Here is a 24,761-nt window from a genome sequence, read left to right as displayed (position 1 = left end):
GGGATTGAACCCAGGCCTTCTGGGGTGAGAGGTAATCACGCTTACCACTACACCACCGGCGCCGTTACAATTATAACTGTTGATCTTAAATAATTTGAGGGTCGCCTGAAAACTAAGCTTTGTTCATTACCACGGTGAACATCAGATTTCAGAATATTGCGTATTCACGATACTGAAGAATGTTGCTAAAATGTGGTCCGCTTGGAATCCGAACACTTTATTCATTCTATAGCAGCACCCCTAGTGGTTAGATTTGGAATGTTAGCGATTAGCAGCGATACGTGCAGTTGTACTAGATGGAAGACGAGAAAAGAAAATAGATCCTGCACACTCACGTCGAAAACCCATTGTGCACACTTAGAAATTATTATTTTTACACGAGACGTAATTCAGCTTTGACGTAAATCATGGAACGTAAACAAACATGGCATGTAAAATTAAGTGTCCTGAAACTGAAACATATGCAACTCGACGAAAAGTGCGTTTCATTGAATTGATTTTCTCGTCCTTTTCAACTGATTCTTATGTCAAAAGGGCCAATTGCAGGTGTCGGTCTCAGGGCACTGAAATTTACATGTCTTTTTCGTAGTGTGTGGTCAGTTCGAAATATCGCGAAAAAATTGAAAATTTACGTTTCTATGCGTGACGTGCTTCTTGAGCTTGAGCTTAAGCATGATTGACCGCCCACGGTTGCTACTCTGTTATTGCCAGATCAGCTGTAATTACACAGAGAACCAATAGACGATGCTTGGCAATCATCATCAATGTGTAAAAACTGGTGATCTTAAATTAGGCAATACCAGCGCCGGCTGCGCCCGAACACAGGTCAAGAAAGGAATGGGAAGGATTGTGTTGACATGACACTCGCTTTGATGGAAGCCGAGAACACCTCTGCACTTCCACGAGGAATCACTGGGATGTTGGATAAGAGGGTTGGGTTTGCAGCAGGGTTCGTTTTGGTAAACGATAAGCTGAATTGATGTCCTAACGATCATCTAACGCGAAGGAGCTTGGGACTAAACTCACGGTCGTCTGCTCAGTAAGCAAAAACGTTTGCCACAAGGCAGACGAGCACCTTTTTAATCACCGAGTTGCTGTTATTACCATGTAGTCATATTAACAAATAAAACGATTGACGAATCTTGAATGTGGATGGGCCTGGGATGAGACTCATGATGTTCTGCTCAGTAAGCAAAAACGGTTGCTCTAAGGCTACCGAGCCCCTCATATCACATAATATCGTTGCTCAATTTTTTGTATCCATTCAAACCCGGAACCAACGACAACAACGAGTTTCGCAAAATACACGATACACAAGCGATTTTACCATAAATCTTTTTGATATGTAAGGACCTGGGACCGCGTTTTTCTGCTCAGTAAGCAGGCCACTGTAACCGACGATCTTTCAAATCCGAAAACTAAAAACTACGAAAAAGTACTTAGGCCTTCATTAAGTTCCACTTTCACGCGACGTTCAATGACAGGGTCCTATCCAGGATTACATCTGAAAAATCCAAATCTGGCCAACGCTCACCCTAAACCTAAACCTGTTCTAATCCACCTGAAATGACTAACGAATGGAAGACTTTGACTACCCAGCCATGCAATAGTCTCATTCCGTGCCTTATGGCAACTTGATGATTCTATTGCGCTCATCTTCTGGCACCACCCAGGGGAGACTTGGTCCTGTACCCAATGCTTAACTTATCTCCATTCCACTCAGCTACTCGCAATTTCTTGTGATATAGTGGGCGGAATATTATTATTTGAGACAATTCAATGCAGACGTCTTTCCAAATTTGGCAGATCGACAGGTAATCGGTGAGTTACCACGATAGTTGCTATTCAACAACTCGACAACGTCCCATCGTCAACGCCTGCTATGAGAATTTCCCATTGCAGACGCCAACGAAATGACGTCATCGAGCTATCGATCAACTACCCTGGTTATCGTCTGGTACCTTATAGCACGATGCTAGGAGGCGAACCGGAAGAATCGATGAGCTACATCTCCCCCGTTTCTATGCGTGACGTGCTTCCGTCTATTAACGTCTCTTTAAACTGTTCCCCTGGTAGAGGAGAATTAAGTTCATTCGAGACGCTCTGACATAGAATTTGCAGCTGCGGACTCAAAATCAAGCTTTTCATCACAAAAAAACGATGGATTCGAAGCTGTATAAGCAAGAGTGCCTGGAGAAATGTATATTATCTTTCATTAAGGCTTACAATGGTCCAGTGATTTTTTGACCAGATTTGGCATGCGTCCAGGAGGTGCTTTTACAGTGGTACCGCGACAATAAGGTGGATTTCGTCGATAAGGATATCAATCCACCCAACTGTCCACAATTCCGCCCAATCGAAAAGTATTGGGTAATTATCAAGCGGAAGTTAAAGAAAACTCGAAGACGACTCAGGACGCCGCACAGATGGCTCGATGTTGAAAAAAAAGGCCGCTTATTGCGGCAGATGATGCCGGGAATTCCAAAGAAAGTCCGCATGTTCATCCAATCATCGTCGGAGTAATTTTGATTTTTTTTAAGTACAATAAAATACCTTCATTTTGACTAAATTACATTTTTCTTACGTCATATCAATCCCGAGCAACACCTGGTTTATGTGTCCGGATTAGAGATGGGTGATTCGCTCCTGAGCTGTTCTATAGAACCGATTCTCTAAAGTGAGCTGATGACCAGCGGTTCATTTTTTAGGAACCGCCAGGCATGGAAAATCATTTACATTCATTTGCCTCTAACTTTTTTCCTCAACAGCACTCCGCAAAATGATGTATGGAGTTTTAGTAGGTTTTGTTATTAGCTACAACTTTTGCCCAAAATTCAAATCTGTATCTCTTATGCGTCACGAATTAGAGCGGGCAGAACATGTTACTGTTTTTCAGTGAATGTAAAATACATTCACTGAAAAACAGTAGAGGCTTATGTTCACTTTGGTTCGTCATACATAAGAGATACGGATTTGAGTTGTTAACAAAAGTTGTAGTTTATAACAAAACCTACAAAAGCTCCATACATCATTTTGCAAAATTCTGTCGATGAAAAAAGTTAGGGGCAAATGAATGTAAATGAATGCACGAAATGAATGCAAATGATTGTCCATGCCTGAACCGCAGCTCACTGATATCACAAGTCTAAACCATTCAAACCAGTCACCGCGTAAACCAAAACGCGCACGTAATACACCATGTGCCTACTGATCGACAGCATCAATGGTAAAAGCAAACTTCCAAGCGGCTGTTTGGGAGAGAGAGAGAGACATATGCACATGTGCTACACGATGTTAATTTTCTACTGGTATTATCCAATTTATTTACGTATCCGGCTCTTATTTCTGATGTTATTCCTCCTCCAAAAGCGAAATGCAGCTCTCCGGCTGATCAGCTCAGCTCCGAATCCAAATCATCTACTCGAATAATTCATTGGGAGCTGTTTAGGTTGACAACTCTCGGACCCCTCCAGCTCTCGAACTCTTATTTTCTCTCGATTCTTCACGATTCAGCTCCGGATCCGGATCTGAGCTGATGATCTGGGGCTGAAGCCGAGAATAGTTAGAGAAATTCTGCTCTAGAATTAACATCACAAATAAAATCTGTATGTAGACTGGATTGCATAGCTTGAGAAAAGGCGTAACATCGTGTGCCACGATGTGAATCATATCATCGCGTGTGACACAGGTGTAGCTCTCTCGCATACATTTTTTGCTTTTACTGATATGTTGTTGGCACATTTTGCGCGCATTTTGGATTACGCGATGGTTGATCAGTTGTTGCGTTAGTAGGGTTTTCGATTGAAAAGTAGAGTCTATTGTAAGGTACGGATTTATTGGGTCAGACTACTTATACGGTTTTATGCACTAATAAATTTTCCAATTTTGAATTTGTGTCATAATTTTTATAATTTCAATTTTGAGCTGAAGAGCTGTTCAAAAGAATCGACTCTCTTTAGTGAGCTGGATGGGTTTGATCCACTCAGCCAGAGGAGCTGTTTTGCCCACCTTCAATCCGGATGCTAAGTGGACCTACTTTATATGGAATGGGGATTTTTTTTATAACTTCGGACAACATGAGCCGAAGGGCTTCAGAATTTGATGAAATGTTGCCCCTCCCTGGGTTTATGATTATTAGAATGAAAAAAAAAAAAATCAAAAAATCGGGGTGGTAATTGATCACATTTTGTAACAGTTATTTTGAGAAAATGAAGCATTAAATTCAAGATTTCTCAAGCTTAACATAGTTAAAACCCTATTTTCTCCAAGTGTTGGAAGATAAAAAATGCAAAATATTGTCCCACGGCAAGCTTCTATTGGTAGGAAACGCCATTTTCAAGTGCTCGAACCAAATATTCCATTTACCCGGAAAATCTCATATTTTGTTTTAATCATTAGAAAAAAATTGTAATACTCTAACAATGGTTTTTCATGATTTTCCTTGCAATTTAACACCTCCACGAAAATTGTGTTGATTGTTGAGATAATTTCGTTCTTATTCCCTTTCACATACGTTCTTGCGCTATGAATTAGAAAAGTACGTGTTGTCCGGGAAAACCCTATTTACCACCCCGAATTTTTTGATTTTTTTTTTTCGATGATATGAATTCAACCGGTGGGCAAAATTTCATAAAATGACCCTTCGGCCCATTTTGTCCGATAATAAGAAGAAATCCCCTGTTGTTGTTCGATGGCCCAGCTCTGCGCATTATCTAGGACCTCCAGTGGCACCTTTACAGCCTTCCCATCTGCATAATTCATTAATCACTGTTGTGTTGTAAAGCATACAACATAGGCTCCTCAGATTTGAACTTAATGAATATCGATTTCTTCTCCGTGCTTCAATTTCAGCACATTCCAGTAACACAATGTTTTTGACGTAGGACTACGTCTGTGATTTCTATATGGGGGTACACTTTGCGAAAACCAAAAATGGAACATGTAACAAAATTATGAAAGATTTTGAACGTTAATAACTCAGTTGCTTCTGGAACAATTTCAATAGTTTTATCACCAATCGATCAGAAATATTTCTACGCATCTGGACAATTAAGATTTTATCATTTCTCAGAATGTCACTATTTAAAAGTTCACGAATGTGCAACTGTTGCTATGATTATTAAAATTATCACCGATTGCCTGTGAAAAGCGATTTACCTAACGCAGATTTTAAAGTTGAATTCCATCCAGTCTCACCAAACGGTTTTTATGCAATCACCGCGATTTGAGTGGTGGTGTTCTTCAGTACACAACGAAAGGCTGCCTGCCAGCAGTGAGCTGTAGCCCACATAAACATCCATAGAAAGAGGAAGAAGCCACACCGCTATTGATCGGAATCAGTAGCTCTTCGTGAGTGTGCTGTGGGCCCAAGCTATGCCAAGCGCATCTCCCTCATTCCAAACAACATACAGCTCACCAGCCTCATCTGTGTTTAACACCCTAATAGCTCAGCATTACTCAACCATCACGACAAAAATGTAAATGTAAAAAATTATTTTTTGGACATTTGTCAAGGTCATCAATCAGATGTCAGTTCCGATATCAAGATAGAGCTGGAATTAGGGCGTAACGGCTTTGTAAACAATGACTTCTTTCGATGATGTCTTGAAAGTCAAGCCTCTCCCACGCAAATCAACATCACCAGGCTAAGACTTCCCCTAACCGACGGTAATGGTGGTTTGCGTGGGCATATCTTGAATTCCTAAAAATCATCGAGAGAAGTCATTGTTTACAAAAGCTGTTACTCCTAATTTCAGCTATATCTAGATATGTTTAAATCTAACATAACATATTCTTGAAGGCAACATTGGGGGTGCAATTTCAAAAACCAAAGTTGGTCGTGATGTTGGATTTTAATTCTTAATACGCCAATCGATAGGAATTTTTTTCTGTTAAAATTAAGACTTTATCAATTTCAATATTGCAGGAATGTGCAACTGTTGCTATGATAGTCAAAATTATCACCTATTGCCTGTGAAAAGCAATTTCCCTAACACAGATTTCAAAGTTGAATTCCATCCGGTCTCTCCAAACGGTGTGTATTCAATCACTGCGTGTTGAGTGGTGGTGTTCTCCACAAGCCGGTAAAAATTTAAATGACCGTTATCCGTTAGGAAGCCTTTAAATCGACAAATGTTATTTTCTATTATTAAATGGTGTTAACAGAACTTAGTCTGTATAAGTTCGCAATACATTTTCTCAATTTTGAACTATCCACAGATTTTTAATCTTTTACCGCAATTCAAAAACCCAGTAAAATCTTACTGACCGGATTAGTGTGCAGACCAAAACGAAAGGCTGCCTGCAAGCAGCGAGCTGCAGCCTATATGAGCATCCATAGAAGGAGGATGAAGCCGCACCGGTATTGATCGGAATCAGTAGCTCTTCGTGATTTGCTGTGGGCCATCTATGTCAAGCGCGTCATACTAAAGAGTATAAACCGCTCAAATTCCTATTCCTACACAAGCTCCTGCTGCAGTTAACAAATAAGATTTATTATATAAGACCACGTAGTCCTACGTCACCATATTTTTTTTTTCAAACCTGTAGGGGAAATGCAGGTAATGTCGGCCTTAGTGTTCCTAATTTGGGCCCATACAAAAATTCAGCAATCGACTAAATTTTCAATAGCAACAAAAATATCCATTAGTAACGTCCCAATATCGAGTTCATCTAGATAAGAAAATTGATAAATAGCAGATTTTTAGCGCTGGGCTCAATCTTAGATCCATAGTCCAACATTAGAGACATTTCCCCTATTTAGTTTAATTTTAATATTTAATTTTTAAACAATAAATGAAAAGCTCTCACCATATTCTGCTCTTCCACCGTCGTCAATTGCTTCTTTTGGAATCCATTGGACTTTTTCTCTAGCGCTTCGTATTTCATTCCGTGCTTCACCGGCAATTTCCTTCCGTAGATCGTCCTTGATTGGTTGGTTCTAATATGATTCCGCCTTTTTTGGTCGGTTTCATGTCTACCATCTGTTATTGGATTTTAATGGTGATCTGGGGACGAGGCTCACATCCAAAGTCGCTGGTCCACCGAGCGCTCCGTGTGCCAAAGGAGAATGAAAGAAATACGAAAGGGATCAGTTTCATCAGATTCCGCTACTAACCATACTCAAGCAAAGTAAGAATATACAAGCTATATTGCGACTATATTGCTACTTGGGTATTCATATGGCCGTCAGAATGGTTCATCGGTTGCGAAGTGAAGTATTTTTGAAAATGATGCGTTATATTTCTCAGTGTTTTGATTTTATCCTAGCGTTACCTCAATGTTAAATCACAGGCAAGCAGACACAACACATTGAACATTTATCATTGTAAACCCTACCGCCATCTGTCGTATATACTTTGATGGGCAATACACTCAACAGATGGTTGTAGTATGTAAACGTCAAACGCTAGGGAATTGATTATGTGCACCACAAGTGGCAGTGCTACTAACTAAGAAACATTTAAATTGACCGTTAAAAACGATGTTGATGAACGTTTTAAGAGTATTATGTCTGCTTGTTTGTGATCATATCTGCACTATCGCAACTTCGGGTAATCTGCGAAAGTACTTGCATTTTTCTCAGGCACTTTTGATCTAACTGCCATTACTCTCTCATACTCGAAATGTGCCACGACCAAATTGGCACAACGACGCCCTATACGCTCTCTGACCGAAGCGCAGGGATTCATATACACGGCCAATGAGAGTAACTTAAAATTGATCGTGAGCTTTTGACTTTAAATGATCTATATTTCTTGAATTTGTGTGGTTTACATGTATAACTTATCAAGTGACACAGATGCGTCTTTTCAACTTTAGTTCCTTTGAAATTTCAATTATTATTAATTACAGTTCCTAGTCCTATCAGGCCTGTTTTAAGAATGACCACCTTGGTGGGATTGGTTTGTTTTAAATTTGAAAAAGGAGACTACTTATAACTACTATTTACAACTACTGTATACACCTAATCTACTATATACAAATTGCTTATCAAAGCATGTTCTGATAAATTACATTTTTGTGCAAATTAAGTCTTAATTTCGTTAATTATATAATCTATTTTGGCAATGCCTGCCTCTTCATGTAAATTTGTTATTCTAGTGTCGAAAGGACGATCAAGAACCATCTTCAGCACTCTATTCTGAGCGACTTAGATTTTGTTCCTGTGAGTCTGTGCACATGATTCCCACACCGGAGCTGCGTAGAGGATTGCAGGTGCTATGATTTGTTTGTAGACAGCCTTGAGAGGCGGAATCTGCGGCAAATCAGCGGATACAGACACCTAACCAAGGCAGAACACTTGACTATAGTTTTCTCTACATGCGCACGGAAGAGGAGCTTTTCATCAAACAACACCCCGAGATAGGTTACTTCGGCAGACCACTCAACCCTTGTGCCATCCATGATTACAGTACAATATGGAGCCGGTTTCAGTTTAGGCGATTGCCTATGGAGGAACATGATCGCTTGTGTTTTGGAGGCATTGATTTTGATTTTCCACGTGGTGGCATAATCAGCAAAGGCGATAAGGCATCGTTGAAGTTTGTTCGTTATTTCGCGAGGCATCCTTCCTTTGACGGCTATTGTGGTATCATCTGCGAACAGGAAGAACACGCAACCGTCACCGAGGGGAGGAATGTCGGAAGTATAAATGCTGTAAAGCAAGGGGCCCAGCAGACTGCCTTGCGGGACTCCTGCTGGGATGGAAAACGTGTCGGAAAGACAACCATTCAAGGATACCTTAAACGACCTTTGCTGAAGGTAGTTACGGGTGATTTTAACCAGATGTAAAGGGAAGTTGAAGTTACAAAACTTGTACACAAGTCCGTCATGCCAAACATTGTCAACCGCCTTTTCAACGTCTAACAAGGCCATGGCTGTGGACTTGGATACAGCTTTGTTACTTCGGATGTTATTCATCACCCGTACTAGCTGGTGATTGGTGGAGTGCCCCTTTCTGAATCCAAACTGTTCCGGAAGGAGAATGTTGCTTTCCTCGACAAACTTGAGCAAACGATTGAGAATGAGTTTCTCGAACAATTTGCTCAGCGCTGAAAAGAGGCTGATTGGTCTGTAGCTTGAAGACAATGCTGGATCCTTACCGGGTTTGCGGATTGGTATGATTTTTGCTACTTTCCAGATGCTTGGAAAGTAGTGCAGTTCCAAGCATCTGTTGAAGATAGCGGTTAGAAGAAACTGCACTTTCATGCTGAGTCTCTTCAAGATCAAGTTGAATATACCGTCAAACCCGGGAGCTTTCATGTTCCTGGTGCATTTCAGCGCTGAGCAAATCTGTTGTACTGTAATCATATCCGCCGGAGGCACGACACAAGGGGAGCCATCTAGGTTTTGAACGCATTGCGCAACCTGATCATCGAGCGGACTTTGGATAGTCGAGCCAAGCAAATGCGATGAAGCGACATGCTCGCCGATCGCATTTGCTTTCTCCTGTGGGGTGATTAAAAGCCGATCGTCATCATTATCGACTCTGAGAGGTGGAACTGTTTTAGGATGAGTTTTCAGGACCTTGGCTACCTTCCAGAATGGTATGGAGCGGTCATCCAGATTCTGGACAACACGCCCGAAACTTTCATTTCGGAGAGAGTCCATTCTGGAAGCAATCTGCCAATTCACGTTTTTTGCCCAGATCTCCAGTCCTCTGAAACTGGCGTCTACGAACATTTCTCAACCGAATCAGTAATTGGGTGTGGGAATCAATAGCAACAAACTTACCCCTCACAGTAACTTGTCGAACACACGCCTCGTCAGCCACGGATATGGCCTGTTGGAGTCCTTCCAACGCCCGGTCGATGTCATCTACAGTGTCCAGCAGTGGATTTTCATCGATGTTGCTGTCCATCATTCGTCCGTACTGCACCCAGTTGACATGGTGGTTGTCTTTACGCAGGCAGCTTCTAGCAGCAACCACGTTGACACCGACTTCAGTCACCACCGGTTGGTGATCAGAGCTGAGACCGTTGTGCGCCTTCGGCTTGGATAGTCCGAGTTTGACAGGAAAAAGTTCAGAGTGGAGGGATTTCCCGCCGGAGAGATGAAAGTGGGTTCGTCCGGAAATTGAACAGTGTACAGTCCATGTTGTGCGTGGTCGAACAATATACATCCGTTCCGGTTCCTCTGGTAGTTCCGCCAAGCTTCATGACGGGTGTTCAGGTCGCCCCCCACGATGAATCGAGAGCTAGTACGGGTGATGGTGGTCAGGTCCTTTTTGAATTGGATTCCTAGTCCAGTGCTTGCGGTACACTGGCGTGGGCAGTAAACAGCGATGAACCGGACGTTTCCAGTTGGTGATTCCACCTCCACACTAATGGCCTCGATGATAGAAGTGCGGATGTGGGGCAGAGTGCAAAACTTGACTCCCTTTCTGACGAACGCTACACACCCCCCCCCTCCCTGGAGATGGTGCGATCTAGCCGGATAATGTTGTGGTCAGGCAACCAGAAGCTGTCACCGGACTTTAGGTGGGTCTCGGTTAGAAGAACCACGTCGATGCTATGCTTGCGGAGGAAGTCGGCAAACTCAATATGTTTTGCTCTTACAGAGCAAGCGTTCCAGGTAGCGATGGTTAGCGGTTTAAACACCATACTGGATGATGAACTTACCGAGCACTTGGATCTGTTCCGGCTTGTTGCGGCACTTACGTAGAGCACCGGTCATGTTGACGAAAATTTCCATCAGTTCATCCGCTGAAAACAGATCGGGGTTGTTGTTTTGCGCTGTTGGTTGTCTCCAGAATCCAGGGGGGATGGAGAGCTTTGTCCAGCAGAAGATCCAGACGTTTCTTGAGGGGGGGGGGGCGGTTCGCACCCTTGGATTCGCTTGTCCATGAAGAGGTGGAAAGTCCTCCGCCCTGAAAGCCGGGGCCTTATCCTTCCTTCATGCTGGTTGATTTTTGGTGCACGCCTGATTTCGGATGCGCTTGAAATCCTCGCGTTTAGGGCACTGCTTGTTGGATCCTTGGTGAGCACCACCAGAGTTGGCGCATTTTAACGCCACGACTCCATCCGCAGGGCAGTCAAAAGTGGCGTAGTCTTGAGCGCAATTGCCACAGTGTGGCTTAATGTTGCAGTTGCGGGTGCCGTATCCGAAGTTCAGACACCGTTGGCACTGAGTCACATCACGATGGCCGCCACGGTATGGCTCTCAGCGGACGATGATGGAATTGATGGAGCGGATGGCTTTCAGCGCGTTGAGCGTCACCGTTCCCTTCTGGAAGTGTACCAGGAAAAGGCTATCCGGATACGCCTTCACATTTTCGTCCTTCCTTGTCATCCGATAGACGGCACTTGGGGCCAGCTTGTACCGGTCTTTGATTTCAGCTTCGATAAACTTCGGGTCGAAGTTTGGTAGGCCCCTAATGACGACCTTGAATGGCTTTCACCGGGAATGTCGTGGGTGAAGAATTCCACCTTGTAAGTCCTCAGGTTGGCGACGACCAAGTCATACTCCGCTTTGGTACGGAGCACCACCTTGGTGCCGACTCTGCCCAACTTGTATTCGGCTTTAACGCCCAGCGTCGCTAGATCTGGGATCAGCTCATTAAGATGGGCATTTTTCACTACCAATGGAGGTAGCTTCACTTTTGCCGCACTCGGGCCGGCAGAATTTTCGTTGCCGATGGCGTCGCCGAAATCACCGATGTCGCTGGCGTTCGTCGCAGTGACATCGGACTGGCCTCGATTCTTCTTTCTCTTCTTGCTGCGTATTTCAAACACAGCTGGCAGGATATTCCCATCCATGGGGAGAACAGCAAACCTGTTCGAGGTAGGCACACCGGAGCTTCCTTCACCGGGGTTCTGGACCTTCACCGGGCTTCGCGACCGATGCTTCCCCATTTTGGAGCACACACACACGCACGACAAACCACGAAACAGAGAGCGCGAACACTATCGCCACGAACTTTTCAAACAACTCGAGAGAGCGAGCTAACACCGAACTGAACTGCTTGACGATCAAGCAGAGAATGATCTTGAGATCGTGAGCTATTTCACTCAGCCTGTTAGTATATTCGTTGACAAAGTAAAATGTTGGCTATTTTTCCACATATTCAAGTTTTTCCTGGAAAAATGTATAAAATTTTACTCACTCACAGAGTAACCCGATTTTTTTAAATGTTAAGATTAATTCAACTCAGTTACTAAGATACTCTCATCGGCCGTGTAGATATGGGTGTTCAACGCACCGTTCGCAAAAAGTATCCTTTATTTACTAATGTTAACACTTTGTTGAGGAATGACAGCATCTCATACGAAAATAAACAAATAATTCCAAAGGAATTTTTATCATATCTGGCGAGGAATCAATCGAAAATCTACTTACTGAGTTGATATTTTATTTGAAAATTTTACCTTTAATGGGGTACTTAAACATTTTAACATGCAGCATTAAGTATTCATTATTACCTCAGATCGGATCCTCAGGTGTCAGAGAATAATCCATCAATTCCCGTCTCATTTACAGCAAACACCTGTGGCTCGACGAACATCAATCGGCATTCAAAATGCTTCTGGCAGCAACGTTAATTCCCACAACTCCAGGCAACTCTCCGGCCATAATCTCAGAGAAAATCAGCCAGATGATGAAAACTGCTAACTTGTATTTTCTTCCGTTGCAGACACCCCCGATTCGGAATTAACGAACATCACAAGGGATACCATCAAGAATGGTGTTAGAGGACAATACGATTTTCGAAGTGGATTAGTGATAATTAGAGTAGAAATTAGTAGTTGCACAAGTTAGTTCTAAAGTAGTTGTAAATTAAACTCCGGAAATTGAAGTGAGAAGCATTTAAGTAAAACGCTACCCAGAAGAAGAAGAGTGCGTTGAGTGAAAAGTTGAAATAGCTTTCCCTGCTGTCCACCAGTTTGTGCATAAGCTCGTGAAAGTTATTCAACCGAAGAGGCGGTCAAGATAAGAAAATCATACGAACCGATCATAGGAAGAAGAAAGTGTGCTACCCACCGAGGTCAAGCAGCAGACCTAATCACGACGCCTAGCCGGTGGAAAAGTGTGAAAAAGTGTTTGCCATTAGCCTAATCAAGTTTGTCGTTAAAATGTGGAATCGTCTCTCGCCGACCAATTCCAATAAACTGTTGCTCGAACATGGTAATCATAGCAATATTAAATGCAATAATAACAATAACATCACCACCTTCAGCCATCCCAGTAAGACCGGTTCTGCGATTGCCGGTGCCCTATGTGCCGCCGTTAATCCTTCCATCATCGCTGCAACCACCATCACCTCAACCACCAATAAAACCAATAACTCCAACAACAGCAACAACAACAACAACAATAACAATAGAAATAATAAAAATTCCACAACTACCACCACCACCAATTCCACCACTACCACCACTAGAACCAGTAGTAGCAATAATAAGCCCAACAAAATTCTATCCATCGATATGGAAATCCGTATACAAAATAAGTGTATTTCAGCATAGCGGATCACTCTGGAGGGATCGGAACCCCCCTGGATGCAAGGCCCCCTCAAGGTGGCATTTCTGGGGGCCTCCGGTGTTGGACGTACTAGTATCTTGCAGGTAAGGCTTTTGCAATTCTGTAGAAATGGAAAACTAGTATGCTCTAGGTAATTCACTGCGCCAGTTTTGAATAATTTAGTTTGAGCTTCGTGACAATCAATCAGTTGGAAAATAAATTGATTGGACTAATTTTGCATTCATATTTCACTGGTTGTAATGAAAATATAATATTTTTTTTCAATTTCGATAAATTTGCAACTCTGCTCTGAATAATTAATCTCCAATCGACCGACCGTGACTTTGCCGCCGGGCTGTGTGTTATGCACCTGTCACTGTCATTTGAGTCACATCACCGAAACCAGGGCTAACGCTTTCGGATAATTCTATTTGCAGCAATTTTTCAAGCATGACTTCCCGAAGACGCACGTTCGCACCAGCCGCCGGTCGGTGTACCGAAGCTGTCTGGTGTGCGACACTTGCATCCGGGAGCTGATGGTGATCGATGTGCCGCCGCAGAGGCGCTTCCCCGTTGACAATCTCGCCGAGTGGAACAACGGCCACCCGCTGGGACTCCGAACGGTGCACACCTACGTGCTGGTCTACGACATGGGCAACCTCGAGACGTTCCAGGTGAGAGGAAGCGCGAATGCTTTTCCGTTTTTCATCCCTGTCACGGTTGAATGGGAAAACGAATGACTTTTTTTACTTTGGTTTTAACCTTTTGATTTTTTTCCGCAGTACTGCCGCAGCATGCGTGATCAGATCCTAGAGAGCTTTAATCATCGTGATTTCAAAATTATGGTTGTGGGCAACAAACTCGACTTGGTATCGGAAACCATTCCGCACACTCAGGTTGGTATGGAACGGTGATATGGTGCAGGGAATGTTGAAACGTAAAATGATTTGATTTCTTTCTCTTCGCCAATTAGGAATTAAAAGACATCTCCTCTCTGGTCAGGAAACACTGGCGCTGCGGCTACGTCGAGTGTTCTGCAAAGTAAGTACCCGAGAAAAAAAATTCATTGAGATGCTTGGTAATCAACACATAACGCATAATTATGTCTTGTGATGAGCAGTTCCACACAGATTCGCAAATCGTTTCGGATCGACCTTTTACGATTATGATGAAACTTTGCACAGTTGTTTGTTATTGCCCAACATGCAATTTTACATATTTGGTTCCCTAGTTTTTCACACGACTAACACTTGAAAAGGGCTTATGCGAAAATGATACGCATCAATAGAAAAACATATATCTCGTGAACGATTTTTTTGATCGAAACAGTGTCTACTTGTAGCGGACAAGTATTGTGCTTTCCAAGAAAAAATATACACTGTAAAAAATTAATACAAAATTTACAAAATAAATCAAAATTAATTTTTTTTTTAATTTTTTTTTATATTTATTTTGTAGTTTAGATAAAGTTATACCTACTGACACTGTGCATTTGCTGGACAAATCATAAACAAAAAAGTTATGAATTATTGAAGAAATAAGTATTTTCCAAAATACCACCTACAGTTATCAAATATCTTTAAAATAGTGTTCATATTAAAACACATTAAATTTACAACAAAACAGCTCATGATGCTTAAATTGCCCAAAGTTGTTATTTTCGAGATACTCGTAGGTTAAAATTCACTTATCGCATATTTTAAGAAATTTTTGCCCATTTGAGAAATTTACTCAAATTGAATTTCTTTTTAAATTTTTTTTTTATTTATTTTGTAGCTTAGGTAAATTTATACCAACTGACACTGTGTATTTGCTTGGCCAATCATAATTAAAAAGTTATGAATTATTGAAAAAATAAGTATTTTCCAAAATACTACCGATAGTTATTGAATATCTTTGAAATAGTGTTAATATTAAAACACAGTAAATTTACAACAAAAATGCTCTTAATGTTTAAATTGCCCAAAGCTGTTATTTTCGAGATACTCGTAGGTTAAAATTCACTTATCGCATAATTTGAGCAATTTTCGCTCTCTTGAGATGTTATTCGTGAGTGTTCAATCTTTAAATTATTTTTAACAAACTAATTTTCCTAAACTTTGCTGTTCACAGTTTTTTAATCATACGCATGAGTTACGATATAATTAATTATGAGTAACAGACCGTATGGGAAAAGTGTATTTTTCTGTTTGGCCCCATATACGGCTAGCTAGTTTAGCTAATTAGATTTCCCAGTATGGTTAGAAATTTCGTAGCTAACGCATGTCCATAGGTCTAATAGAAAGATAGGTAGAAACAAGTTTATCCTGAAGAATAGCTGCGTGAAATACTTTTGTGAGAATATCTGGTGGAGACCATGAATAAGACTTGTAGAATGCTTTAAAACCCCCATAAAACTTGCATTATTACTTGGGCGTAGTCACGTTTTGTCTGCAGTCAATATTTTATTTAATGTTTTCCTGTAATTATCGTAAATAACAGTTATTCAATAACAGATATTTCAGCCATATATAGGAGAAAATTCGATCATATGGCACAAATAAAACGAAAAAAAAATTAAAGGGTTGTGTCCTAGACACGACCGCAGTATGACGTAGAACCTATCCATCTATCTTTTTTTTTTTTACTTTAAATGATCTTTATTTCTTATGTTTGTGTGGTTTACATGTATGAATTTTCAAGTGACACAGATGCGTCTTTTCAACTTTAGTACATTTGAGATTTTAATTATTATTTACAGTTCCTAGTCCTATCAGGCCTGTTTAGTATATGACCACCTTGGTGGGATTGGTTTGTTTTGAATTTGAAAAAGGAGACTACTTATAACTACTATTTACAACTACAACTAACCTACAACTACTATGTACACCTAACCTACTATATACAAATTGCTTATCAAAGCATGTTCTGATGTATTGCATTTCTGCATAAACCTAGTCTTAATGTCATCAATTTTGAAATCTAATTTTGGAATGTTCGCCTCTTGGTAGAGGTCTGAAATTCTTGTGTCAAAGGGACAATCAAGGATCATCCTAAGCACTCTGTTCTGAGCAACCTGGATTTTGTTCCTGTGAGTCTGAGCACATGATTCCCACACCGGAGCTGCGTAGAGGATCGCAGGTGCTATGATTTGTTTGTAGACAGCCAGTTTGTTCATCCTTGAGAGGCGGGATCTACGGCAAATCAGCGGATACAGACGCCTAACCAAGACGGAACACTTGATTACGGTTTTCTCCACATGCGAGCGGAAGAGGAGCTTTTCGTCAAACAACATCCCGAGATAGGTTACTTCGGCGGACCACTCAACCCTTGTGCCATCCATGATTACAGTACAAGAGAGCGCCGGTTTTAGTTTGGGTGATTGCCGATGGAGGAACATGATTGTTTGTGTTTTGGAAGCATTGATTTTGATTTTCCACGTGGTGGCATAATCAGCAAAGGCGTCAAGACATCGTTGGAGCTTGTTTGTTATTTCGCGAAGCATTCTACCCTTGACGGTTATTGCGGTAGCATATGCGAACAGGAAGAACACGCAACCGTCTCCGATGGGAGGAATGTCTGAAGTGTAGATGCTGTAAAGCAAGGGGCCCAACAGTCTTCCTTGCGGAACTCCTGCTGGGATGGAGAACGTGTTTGAAAGGCAGCCATTCAACGATACCTTAAACGACCTTTGCTGAAGGTAGTTACGGGTGATTTTAACAAGATGCAAAGGAAAGTTGAAGTTTAAAAGCTTGTATACAAGCCCATTGTGCCAGACATTGTCAAACGCTTTCTCAACGTCTAACAATGCCATGGCTGTGGACTTGGATACAGCTTTGTTACTTCGGATGTTATTCATCACCCGTACTAGCTGATGATTTGTGGTATGCCCGTTCCTGAACCCGAACTGTTCGGGTAGGAGAATGTTTTGCTCCTCGACAAACTTGAGCAAACGATTGAGAATAAGTTTCTCGAACAATTTGCTCAGCGCTGAAAGGAGGCTGATTGGTCTGTAGCTTAAAGCTAGCGTTGGGTCCTTCCCGGTTTTGCGGATAGGTATGATTTTCGCTGTCTTCCAGATGCTTGGAAAGTAGTGCTCTGTTGAAGACAGCAGCCAGCAGAGAGTGAACCTTCATGCTGAGATTTTTCAACACTAGGTTGAATATTCCGTCAAACCCGGGGGCCTTCATGTTTTTGGTGCATTTCAGCGCTGAGCAAATCTGTTCCACTGTGATTCTATCCTCCGGAGGGATGGCACAAGGGGAGGAATCAAGGTTGAGCACGCATTGCTCAACCTGAACTTCGAGTGGACTTTGGATGTTGGAACCAAGCAAGTGCGATTTGGCATTATGTTCATCAATCTCATTTGCTTTCTCCTGAGGGGTGATTATGAGCCGATCGTCATCCTTTTCATCTTTGAGTGGTGGAATGGGTTTAGGGTGCGTCTTTAAGACCTTGGCAACTTTCCAGAATGGTCTGGAGCGGTCGTCCAGATTCTGGACAAACCGCCCGAAACTTTCGTTCCGGAGTGAGACCATTCTGGAAGCAATCTCCTTGTTCAGATCAGCCATTTCACGTTTCCTCGCTAGATCTCCATCCGCTAGTCCACTGCTGGCGGCACACTGTCGAGGGCAGTAGACAGCGATGAACTGGACGTATCCAGTCGACGACTCCACCTCCACACCAAGGGCCCGATGATAGAGGTGCGGATATGGGACAGAGTGTGGTATTTTATTCCTTTCTTGACGACGACCGCAACACCACCCCCCCCCCCCCCCAGGAGCTGGTGCGATCAAGCCGGATAATGTTGTGGTCAGGCAACCAGAAGCTGTCACCGGACTTTAGGTGAGTCTCGGTTAGAAGAACCACGTCGATGCTATGCTTGCGGAGGAAGTCGGCAAGCTCAATCTGTTTTGCTCTTACAGAGCAAGCGTTCCAGGTAGAATATCCATCAATCTCTATCTATGGTTTGACCAAGATTATGTGAAATCACAAAATGTTGGCCAACAGAATTGGCCTTTTCAACTGGTGTTATCAGTAAGGATGGGTCTAAGTGGGTCTAACAGAGGAAAGCGGAGGGATCAGTCTCGACTTATTATTCAAAATTTAGGTCATCTTCCAAAATGGTTTTGCACAATCTGGGAGAGAGCGAATCTTTTTGGTAAAATCGTTATTTCTTAGTTCCACCATCCTGGCCTGGATAATTTTGGTTAGCCTATTGACATTGGTCTTCAAGTGGGGCAGCCCAGAACGCTGGAACTGCCTACGAATGGTGTTACGGAGCCTGATAAGATCTTTGGTTGGGCTGTCAAGGTTCAGAGTATGACTCACCTGTCTGGATGCTGGTACGTGCTGCTCCCTGGCACGGGATATCGCCTCTTCGATAGCTTCCAGACACTGATCGACTTCTTCGTACGACTCCGGTAGGACGTCGTAATCGATTGCTGTGTCCACACAGCGCTGATACTGCTGCCAGTTGACACGATGGTAATTTCGCCGGGAAACTTGAAACCTATTGGCCGAGGAACCTACTTCGGCCACCACCGGATAGTGGTCCGAACTCAGTTCCTCATAGGCGATAGGTTGGTAGATGTTATCGACAATGTTGCTGATGAAGATGTTGATTGTGGCATGAGCTCCGGATCGACTCAACCGGGTGGGAGTGTCCAGACACAGAATGTTGTAGGGGGCTTGCTGCAGATCGTTGTATAATATTGTGCCGTTCTGATTTCGCCGAATATTGCCCCAGGCTTGATGCTTGGCGTTCAGGTCGCCAGCGATGACTAAATTTTGCCGCCGTCGTGTTAGCTTGATGATGTCTCTTCGGAGGTCTGCGGCCGGGCCGTCCCTAATGTTGGTTTGCTTGGGGCAGTAGACCGCGATGATGGTGATTGGACCAAGCGATGTGCTCACCTCAATTCCGATGGCTTCGATCATTTTCAGCTGGATGCTTGGTATTAGCCGGCAGCTGATGTTGCTCCTCGCAGCGATGGCCACTCCCCTCCCCCGGAGCTGGTGTGGTCAAGCCTTACGAGCCGAAAACCGAGAAGGAAGACGTTCAGCTCGGGCTTCAAGTGAGTCTCGGTGATGACGGCTATGTCGATGTGCCGTTCGTAGAGAAAGTCAACAAACTCGATGTTTTTGCTCTTCAAGGAGCAAGCATTCCAATTTGCGATCTTGATGGCTTCACGGTCCATACTTAGTGACAAGGGACAGGGCAGCATGTAGCTGTTCAGATGATGATGATGACCTCGGCCACGAGCGTCACAAGTTCCTCCGAGGTGAACGGAGAATCGTCGACAGGTTCACCTGAGACAGCAGCAGCGTATGATAAACCAGGGGCGGTGGATGAGCCTGGAATTGGCTGGGCCGCAGCAGCAGCGAGACGATGCTGAACTGTCCGACTGTTGGGAACCATTTGGATACTCGCAGGGTTGGCTTGTTGGTTGTTGAGCGGAAGCGGGGCTAGGTCCGGAACAGGTGAGTACAGGAGGCGAACGATGATTACGGAGGCGACCGACCTGGTTGTTTATTGTAGCCTTCCGACGGATATTAATGAATTCCACTCGCTTGGGACATCTGCGATTAGAGGTTTGAGGGTTTCTACCGCAGTTGACACACTTTGGCTCTATGTCATCAACTTGCTCACAGGACGCAGTTGAGTGAGTTCCAGCACACTTGCCGCAGTTTGTCTTCATATGGCAGTTGTTGGTGCCATGGCCATAGGAGAGGCAGTTCGTACACTGCGTAACATCATGATGTTGGGGTTTGTAATGTTCCCAACTGATGATGACCTGAAACAGGTCCCGGATTTTGGATCTCAGATCCGCAAGACTGGTGGATCCTTTCGTGAAGTGCACCAGGAACAACTGGTCACGGAAGCTGGTATTGTTGATGGAACGGCGGTTCATCTGGAACACGGCCTCAGGTTGGAGCCCAAGCCGTTCCAGCTCGGACTTCACCGCAGTCGCCTCGAACGACGGTAATCCACGCAAAACCGCTTTCAGTGGCTTGCTCGATGGCAGATCATGCGTGAAGAAGTCCACGTTGTTTTCCTTCAGGAAACATCCTATTTGTTTATACTCCTCCAGGCTGGAGCACATGATTTTGGTACCGATGCTGCAAAGCTTAAAGCGAGGCAGCAGCTTGTGTTTTGCCAGTTCGGCACCTAGCTTGGCAACATCCTTGACCGGCGTGAAAAGCGAGGGAATTTGTTCTTTTCTTGCAATGGGAGCGGCGTCACCATCGCCATTTTCTTCCGGGAGTACTGCATACTGGTTGGCTTGCAGTACTCGTTTTCCGGCGTCATCCTGCGACGCGCTGGGCTTGATTAGCACCTTCTTTGAAGGGCCCGCTGTTGACTCATTGGCACGTTTACGCACCATTTGTTTCGTGTTTGCAAGTTCAAGTTAACTTGCCAGAACGCGAGAAGGTGGCGACACTTCCACGGCGCAATGCGACAGCACAAAGCGAAACAAAATCGAAACGAGATCTCGAGCGAAAAATACGGACTGAACGGACTCAACAGTCGAGTAAAGAATCGAACGCGCAGTTAGCTACCTGTTATATAGACAACCAGCTCTGTCGGTACCATATTTTCTCACTTCTCTTTGGTTACTGTGTATAGCCAATAGGAAGCGAAAAAATATGGTACCGGCAGAGCTGGTTGTCTATGTAACAGGTAGCTAACTGCGCCTTCGCATTAGTTGCGATTCACCCGTTCAACGGTAAACAACCAGGAGGCATGACTGGTCGTGGCAAGGGTGGCAAGGATTTGGTAAAGGAGTCGCCAAGTGTCATCGTGTGATAACATCCAGGGCCTGCCATTTGTCGTCTGGCTCGACGTGGTGGTGTCAAGCTCATCTCCGATCTGATGTACGAGGAAACCCGAGGTGTGCCGAGAAAATGTGATCCGTGATGCCGTCACTGAATACGCAACTGCCTACACGTCATCATCATCTTCCAAAGCCTGTACTACCATCGGCCCTTTTCAGGGCCACCAACATTTTCCAAAAGAGTTAATTTTCTGAACATGTCTCAACTAAAATTCATACCAAAAGGTTCTTTTCAGGGCAATCATAATCATACTAAAAAGTATAAACGGAGAGAACCCCGCTTAAATTCCTATTCCTACACAAAACACAAGCTCCTGCTGCAGTTAACAAACATATTTATTATATCATACCACGTAGTCCTACGTCATCATTGCGTACATACCCATTGGGCTGTCCCTTGTAGTTTTTATTAAAGTAGAAAGTATTTCAATTTGGAAGATTTATTAGTGTTTAATTGCAAGATTTAAGATTCCAATTCCATGGCATTGATTTTTGATATAACTGCATTTATTGGTAGTTGAGCTATTACAAGATTCATTTAATTGAAATAAATTCAAATTTAATTTGAAATGTTACTCGGACATGCTTGCGAGCTCTGAGTTTTCGATTTGAACACTTATCAGAAAAATTCATTCTAGCTTCGAATTAATTTAAGATACATTTAGGATAGGTGGGATTAAATTTTGAAAAAATGTATGGAATTTTTCAACTAACTTCAAATCTTTGCCCCGCCTCAATCTGCCTGAATGTCTAAATTTTGAACGTTTACATTATTACAGCTTAAATATTTCCTTTTTTCTCTCCGACAGGCACAACTACAAAATCGGCGACATCTTCAAAGAACTGATGGGCTACCCGGTGGGTGGCACGGCACCCAAGTTGGAATTTGCCCAATCGATTAGAAGCAAAAACAGATGTACAATTCTCTAGTAGTAGCTGTAAGTGCGCTGGTTGGAGGATCACCACGAGGTGCCACACAGAGTTGCAGCAGCCTTCCGAAGGGGAATTCATTTAGGAGTGAGACATAAATAAGCACAAATTGTATGAGGGGGTTAGCTTGGTGAGCGGCCCACCGTGAGAAGCGTGTTCGAAATCAAGCCTAAAACCTAGTGTTACATATTAGCGAAGTAGCAGTTGCGAAAATGTAGGTATGATCGGACAACAACAACAAAAAACCAATGCGAAATCATGTTGACTATTGATATCTAGGAAGTTAATCGTAAAATCAATCGTCACACTTTTGTGTCACCAGCAGACTGTGTAAAATAAACCCGTGATTAAAGACAGATGCAAGCAGAAACGAAGAACGGATCAGCAAACTATCCATTTAGATTAGGGACAATAGAGATAAGACGAGTCGTGTTGTGGATATCGAATCAACCATACCGTAGCTGGCTGTATTAATGTTTATGTAACTGTGTCTGTAGATCTACTCAAAACGTCAGGACGAAGCACTGTACACTGTGTAAGAATAGCGTCATGAAGGACGAACCGCAGATCCACTGATTGAATCATCAATCTTACTCGGTGCTTTTAGGGGGTGGAAAGGAGGCCAAAATTAAGCACAATCTAAGCAAGGACGAATGGCACCGTTCTGAGTAGCTAGATCCTCAGCCTCCATCACTGGGAACAAAAGTGGATGTGATGCACGTTTTCAGACAAAAGCGAAAGGATTGTTCATAGAGCAAATAACTACACAGGCAACAAAAGGAGATCACAAATAGTCTGTCACGAGCACCGGCTTTCGAGAGCAGCAATCATTGTTGTTGTACTCATCATAATCGGGTTCGGCCAGATGAACAGCTAAAGTGGTTTTATTCTCTGCATCTGGAAGGGGGCTAATGAAGTTGTTACCTGGTACGCTTCAAAAGAGGGTGGATAATTTAGATTACAGTTGATTTTAGTTAAATTTCAGTTCTTAGAAGCGGTTGGGTTTGCATGGAAAGGATTGATGCTTGTATTTTTAATCAAATTAGAAAGGATTAAATATTGTATACATTGATAGCTTATTTTGTTTTCTTCTGTTTGAGAAATCTGAGAAAACTCTAGTTTTTCAGTCAAGGGGTTTAACATTTTTGCCTTAAATTTGAAAAATATTTACAAGATCGGATTGGGACGAAAAGGAACATTATAAGACTTATGTTGCAAATACCAGAAGAATTATGTGAATCTCTTGATGAGAGCTATATATTCAAGCCAGGACATTCAACACATGTTCAAATAAACGCTTTTCGTGTGTCATTAGTTTAACAGATAGCACCTTGCTGCGAGGTTAATTTTAATGTTCAAGGCAACCAGTCCTCGTCGATCGGTTTCATCAACAAAGACAATCATTCTTTATTTGAATTTTCTTAACATGTTTCCTTTCTATACTGCATACTCTCGAAAGCTGCTCAAACTTACAAACGAAACCTCGATGTTCGCACACTATTGCCAGCGACTTAAATGTAAAATTGGGAAACCTTCACTAACCGATAGGTTGTTGTAGTTCACAAAATAAATAAATAAATAAAAACATTCGTACAGGATTTAGACACGTTAGAGACAATAACCGGTTGCCGATAGAGGCTTTTAAGAGCAAAAATAAACTTATTAATAAACAACAACAATAGTTATCACAAGCCACGGTGAAATATGTTAAACTTCAGTTACAAACGCAGAATAAGTTGAAACTGTTAGCTTCATAGCTGGAACATCAATCTTTAGCTACAGAACATAACGTACTGTAATTTGCAAGAAGAAATTTCCATTATATATATATATACAAAAAATCGAATCATACAAAGCATAAATGGAACGCACCTGCTTAAAACAATGCCTGTTTGAGTGAAATTTGCGGCTGGGAAAGTGCCCTCGGCCTCCGAGACAATGCCAATATCAATGTGTTAGTGAGCTTCAATGTTATACATTTGTCGGTAGCTGTTCGAAAAAAAAAAATAAAAAATACAAAAAAAAACAAAACGCTACTTTAAACAGGAAACAAGCCATTGCTTGTCAAATGCCTCAGAACTATTTTGTACATATGTTATTTGCAGCCGCTCGTTGTTGACTAATATGTGTGCCAGTAAGCTTATTTCACATGTTCATGCAGTGTTATTAAATTACCGTACGAAAGCAAGACCATTCCTTCAGCCAGCTTGAGGCTAATCAATCAAATAAATAATTATGAAATGATAAGCACCAAACCCTCATCAAGGACCAATCTATCCCGACGGAATGTCTTTACTACCGGAACCGAAATACCAAGCTATGAGATGCCTTTTCCATGCTACAGACTGGCGATTACGATGATTAATGTATCAATGTGTGCGTGTGTACATTGTTCATTGTGGTAGATTTCCATTCTCCATTTCCTTCCATGTGGACATTTTGAACATTACATTACGCCCATTTAAAACGAAAATGTCTGTGTCTACCAATATGATTGTATGAGAGAAGCTTCAGTGTCCTGTTCTAACTGGAGTATATGTACCAGACCAGGTTGGC

General features: G+C 42.6%; 1 protein-coding gene across 1 annotated transcript in view; it reads left to right on the top strand.

Annotated features, from left to right (window-relative positions):
• Positions 1 to 23,231, top strand: part of LOC135698022 (ras-like protein family member 10B) — a 131,978-nt gene extending 108,747 nt beyond the window's left edge. Inside the window, exons 2-7 of the mRNA XM_065217894.1 lie at positions 12,635 to 13,125; positions 13,462 to 13,565; positions 13,899 to 14,135; positions 14,244 to 14,357; positions 14,435 to 14,502; positions 22,085 to 23,231. Of these exons, the coding sequence (XP_065073966.1) occupies positions 13,500 to 13,565; positions 13,899 to 14,135; positions 14,244 to 14,357; positions 14,435 to 14,502; positions 22,085 to 22,205 (606 nt within the window). The 5' untranslated portion in view covers positions 12,635 to 13,125; positions 13,462 to 13,499 and the 3' untranslated portion in view covers positions 22,206 to 23,231. The remainder of the gene's footprint in view (positions 1 to 12,634; positions 13,126 to 13,461; positions 13,566 to 13,898; positions 14,136 to 14,243; positions 14,358 to 14,434; positions 14,503 to 22,084) is intronic.
• The last annotated feature ends 1,530 nt before the right edge of the window (positions 23,232 to 24,761 follow it).

The sequence above is a fragment of the Ochlerotatus camptorhynchus genome, unplaced genomic scaffold (assembly GCF_037179485.1).
Source record: "Ochlerotatus camptorhynchus isolate MF236.1 unplaced genomic scaffold, CSIRO-AGI_Acam_v1.1 ptg000081l, whole genome shotgun sequence".
NCBI classification, from domain to species: Eukaryota; Metazoa; Arthropoda; class Insecta; order Diptera; family Culicidae; genus Ochlerotatus; species Ochlerotatus camptorhynchus.
This window is presented reverse-complemented; position numbering and strand designations above follow the sequence as displayed.